Source organism: Austrofundulus limnaeus, unplaced genomic scaffold (genome assembly GCF_001266775.1).
Source record: "Austrofundulus limnaeus strain Quisiro unplaced genomic scaffold, Austrofundulus_limnaeus-1.0 Scaffold370, whole genome shotgun sequence".
NCBI lineage: Eukaryota > Metazoa > Chordata > Actinopteri > Cyprinodontiformes > Rivulidae > Austrofundulus > Austrofundulus limnaeus.
In genome coordinates this window covers 178,543-183,548 of record NW_013952772.1, presented here as the reverse complement: position 1 = coordinate 183,548, position 5,006 = coordinate 178,543, and the positions used below count along the sequence as shown (strand labels likewise).

General features: G+C 36.1%; 1 protein-coding gene across 2 annotated transcripts in view; it reads left to right on the top strand.

The window, feature by feature from the left end:
- The window catches only part of paqr6 (progestin and adipoQ receptor family member VI), a 37,668-nt gene that overhangs the window by 10,020 nt on the left and 22,642 nt on the right, over nt 1–5,006 (top strand). The window contains exon 1 of one of the 2 annotated variants that reach the window (XM_014023445.1): nt 1,264–1,370. The exons of the other annotated variant lie outside the window; for it this stretch is intronic. Coding sequence (XP_013878899.1) covers nt 1,355–1,370 — 16 coding nt within the window. The 5' untranslated portion in view covers nt 1,264–1,354. Of the gene's footprint in view, nt 1–1,263; nt 1,371–5,006 lie in introns of those variants that run through there. 2 annotated transcript variants of the gene reach the window in all.

Sequence of the window (5,006 nt, the reverse complement as noted above, 5' to 3'; positions counted from 1 at the left end):
TGACTTTAATAGCATTTATTACTTAATGGAAACACCGCAGTTGCGAAACTGTGTTTTTTGACATTAACAGAATATCGACAAAGTTTTGTACACATTTGCAATGGAAACACAGCTAATGTTTCAAAAAATATATAGTCACTTTTTTTAAATAAAAAAAAAGAGTCTGTCTGAAAACTTGCTAAATAAAGACAAATTCACAAAAAGCTCTTTATTTTAATCCGTGTATGGTTCGTTCTTTGGTTTATTTGTTTCAAAATAAAATTGCAAAAACAAAACAAGCACGTTTTTTCTGTTTTTAAAACAAAATTAGAAAAACGGCAATTGCAAAAATAAAAAAGGGGGTATGTTTTCTATTTACTGCAATGGTTAAACCAAAGACAAGCTTTTACGTTGACTGTCTGTTTATCCCAAAATCTATGACTTTATTCTGTATGTATTATAGGTACGTGAAGGTAATAGGTATGACATAAATGTACTTTGTTTATAATTATGCCTCCCATTTTCTCATCATTTTATTGTTTTGGCCTGCAAGAGGACACCTGCTGGTCCATTACTGTAAAACACCATGTCTACAGAAAGCTAACGTCAGCTAGCTAGTATTTACAAGTGTCGCTCATTTTTCACAGTATAATGTCCATAAACTCTGATACTTAAGTTCGATAATAAATGTAGAAAATGGTTCACTTCAGCCATTGCCTATTTTTTAAGACTGGTTTGTTTTGATGCAATCTTTTATCCACTGTAAACTATCCTTCTTTGGTGACTTACTTCATTTCCGGTATTGCTACATATTAAAAGAACCGTATTTTATTTTTATTTAATGGCTAAAGCAAAAATCAAATGCTGTTGATTTTCTATTAATTCGATTTTGCATTTTTACATTTAGGTTTTAAAAACAACAACAACAAAAAACAACATGCTTGTTTTGTTTTTGCAATTTTATTTTGAAACGGAAAAAAACCAAAGAACGAACCAAACACGGATTATTTTTACATCTGGCACTTTCTGGGTTCCATACATCCTTACATTAAAATATATTTTAGTGTGTTTTCATATTAAATAAATGTTCTAAATTTTAGAAAAACCTTCCGTTTATTTATAATTTGTCTATATGACTCCTTTTTTACTCTGATATTTAATAAATGACTAAAGAAAGCGAGAGAAGCAGCACGTGGCTCGTGTTGTTGTCGCGCCTCGGCGCCACGTGAGCGCGGAGCAGCGCTTCCTATTGGCTCGTGAGAAGACAAAAAGCAGCTGTGGGAGTCTCAGACAGGGACAGAGGAAGACTCTCAGCCGGACTGAGAGCCACACTGAGCGGGTTCACAGGGACTAAACCCCGCGGAGCCTCGGCGTCATGTCTGCAGGTGGCGGTGAGTCGCTTCCGTTCAAAACTCTGACAAATAAAAATAAGTTAGTTTTTTAATTACGTCACTTAATTACGTCATTTAATTGTTGAGAAGTGAAACAGCTGCTGCAGCTTCTCTGAAGGTTCTGGAAGGTTCTGTTTGGTGGGGAAATAAAAAGGAAAAGTTTGGAGAAAGTTTCATGTGGTACAAGTTTGTCCCGAAAAAAGTTTTTTCTTGCAGCTGCAGAATCCTGAGAGCTTTTAGTTTATTTGTAGCTTAAAGCACATTTCTAAGTGCTTTAACTATTAGTTTTAATTATTACAAATTCTTCTTAACATTTTATTTAGCTAAAATAAAGTTAAAAAAATCCTTATTTGTACTGAGCTGATTTGACTAAATGTGTCCACTGATAACAGTAAAAGGGGGCAATAATGTTTGTGTGTCTGTTAGCAAAATATCTCCTGAACCACTTGATGGATTTGAATGAACTTTTCAGAAAGTCAGATAATTCACCTCATCAGCTGATTTATAGTCACCCCACAGCAGGACTGATCACATATGAGTAAAACTCAAACTGTTGAGTTGATGTGTGCAGTGGTAGTAGCTGAGAGTACTTCCAAACTGTAACTGCTGCAGTCAAGGCTGTTTGTTAAAATATCTTCTGAGCCATTTTAATAAAACTTTCTGAAATTCAACAATAAAACTGCTAAAATTTAGTGTTGGAGTCAGATTTAAACCAGAGGGTTGGTTTATAATTAAAAGAGTGATTAAGAAAATCAGATTAACTAAGTTCCTGTTTCAAAGGTTTTTTTTTTCCGTCTTGTTTAAACTGTGACTTCATACATGTTGAGCAATGAGCAGAAACTTGTTCCCTTTCTTTGTCGGGACTTGTTGGTTTTTAGTTGCATCATCACTGGTTTTCAGAACAGGACAGTTTGAAAAACCAGATTCATGTGACAGGATTGTGTGTCCGATCATAAACCAGATCCACAACCTGATGTTACCTAATGTGATCGTGATGAGTCAGTTACAGACAGAACAGGAGGAGGAGGAGGAGGAGGAGGAGGAGGAGGAGAAAAAACAAAACAAGAAGTTAAAACTGGTCTCATGACCTGAGATTGTTGCTTTCTGTTTGTGTTGGATGAACTCAGAGAAACGAAGCAGCTCCTTCGTATTAAACTGTTACCTTTTTTTAATGGGGATTTATTTAGTGCAGGGTTTCTCAAGCCATTTGGGTCTGGGGACCCCTTATAAGGGTGAAAATATTCCAGGGACCCCCTCATAAACCCTATGCTGTTTTAAAAGATAAGTTATTGTCATTTCAACCCCTAAGTTCCATGGGAATATATATTTTATCAAGTTTATCATGTTCGTTTTATTAGTTCATTGTTCTCCGTGCATTTTTAAACATAAAAACCAAATTAACATTTTAGTAAAAAATTTTGAGGACCCCCAAGATACCTGTCACGGACCCTTGGAGGTCCAGGGACCCCAGTTGGAGAACCCCTGATTTAGTGCATCACTTCCAGCAACAGTAAACGATTGATAAAGCTGTAAATAAGTAAGACAAGCTGCAGCAGCAGCTGCTACAGTCTTTAGCCCAGGTTTTAGTTTTTTAAAGAGAAAATGTTCCTCTGTATTTAAAGATGCAAATTGTCCTAACAGTTGTTAAATATTTAAATCTAATTTAACTTAGTGAAATAAAAATGACACATTGTCCCAACGTAAGTTGTATAAAACATCTCAAAGGGATACCTCAGTAAAAGTACAAGTATCTTGTCATACACTTTGGTAAAAGTTAAAGTCTCCTCTATTTGAGTATCTGATCTTGTTTGTACTTAAGTATCAAAAGTACTGAGTAAAAATGAGAGGTTAGATTTTTCAAAAATGACATTTATTGCGATGTGACCGCTCAAAACACATTTTTAAAAGGCATGCAGCTGTGATGTCATGATATTTATATTTATACTTCTCATCCAACCACAATTAAATTCACTCAGTCCAGGAGGCACAATTTATCAGGATTTAAAAGTACAGAGAACCAAGATCTGTACTTAAGTACAGTAACAAAGTATTTGTACTTACCGGTAGTTACTGTACAACTCTGGAATCAACCTACCTGTTCACCTGGAGTCTCAGCCTGGATTTAATATGATTAAAAATATTTAACATTTTTTTTTTATTGCCCAACATCATGAAACACAAACAATTATTTAATTGTTTGTTAGCAAAATATCTCATGAACCAATGGGTGGATTTTAAAAGGACTTTTCTTAATTATTACCAGCTAACAGCTAACCGAGGTTAGCGAACACAAACGGCTAAAAGCCCTCAGTTTGACACGTGCTGAGCTCAGATCTGCTGGTAGCTGAGAGTCGTTCACATCCACACATCCACAGCGCTAATCCAAAAATTAGCTCCGCAAAAACGCTTATGCCATAGAAAATTAGTGGAAGCTAATTCTAAAGCACAAGTTCAATTTGACACTTAGCTGGCAACAACTGTACAATATATACACAACACTGCCAACTAGCGGTGTATGAACCCTTGTAGAGTTTAATCCTACAACCGCTGATTGCTGGGGATGTGATTTCCTGAAACAGAACTTTCGCTCCTGGTGTAAAAATTAAAAAGTTTTTGAGGCTTGCTAGTTCGGCTGTTTCTTTAAAACGTTGTTGAGGATTGCTAGTTCGGCTGCTTCTTTGTCTTTTTCTTTTGTTTGTTGTAGATTTTTCATTAAAGCGGCATCAATAAATTGATTTTAAAACTGTTTATTGGAAAACTGAAGCGATGCATTCTGGGTACATGACGGATTTGATTTGTGACGGGAAATGAAAGTTTTTCATGTAGTTGCTCCAGTTGACCACTAGATGTCAGTCTTCATCAGCATAACATCTTTAAATCATTTCTGAATCGTAACACCGTTGCTTCAACCAATTACGACAAGTATTGAGCTCCAACGTTTAAATGTTTTTTAAAAGGAACTCTGATTGTAAAGTAAAATAAATCAATACATACAAAATTTTAGTATGGATTACAAATAGGGGTGTCCCGATACTGGGTCCGATACCAGCATCAAGTACTCATACTCGTACTTTTAAAAGCCGGCCGATACTCTTAATCGATACTGCTTTTGTCCCTTCCTGTGCTGCGCTGCACAAAGGGTAAACAACAATCCATACCAGGCGGTGGCGCTAACGCACTGACAAGTTATTTCTGACCGCACCACCGAATAACAGAAGAAGAACGATGACGGTAGAAGAAGTAACGTCGGCAGTTTGGAGATATTTAAGATCGGCACGGAGGACACAAACAAGCAGACTGTCTGCTGTGCTCTGCTGAACTGTCGAGGCGAGGAGCGAAAGTTGGATGTTTTAACAGCAGCAATTTGATTCAACATTTGAGGACAAGACATGACAAAGAATTCAAAGAGTTTCTGCTGCTAGCAGTAGCCTTCATAAACAGCACTATGCAGCAGTTGTTGCAGTAACTTCAATGCTGTTTTTTCTTTCTTGTAGAACAAACTAAGACATAAGCAGAATATGGAAGGAAGTTTGTTGTAAAAGCATTTTATTTTTCACTGTGGTTCTTCTGAGATAGTTTACTGTAGTAAACTATTTACGGTAGTTTACTGCACTTTATTACTATTAGTCATTTTTT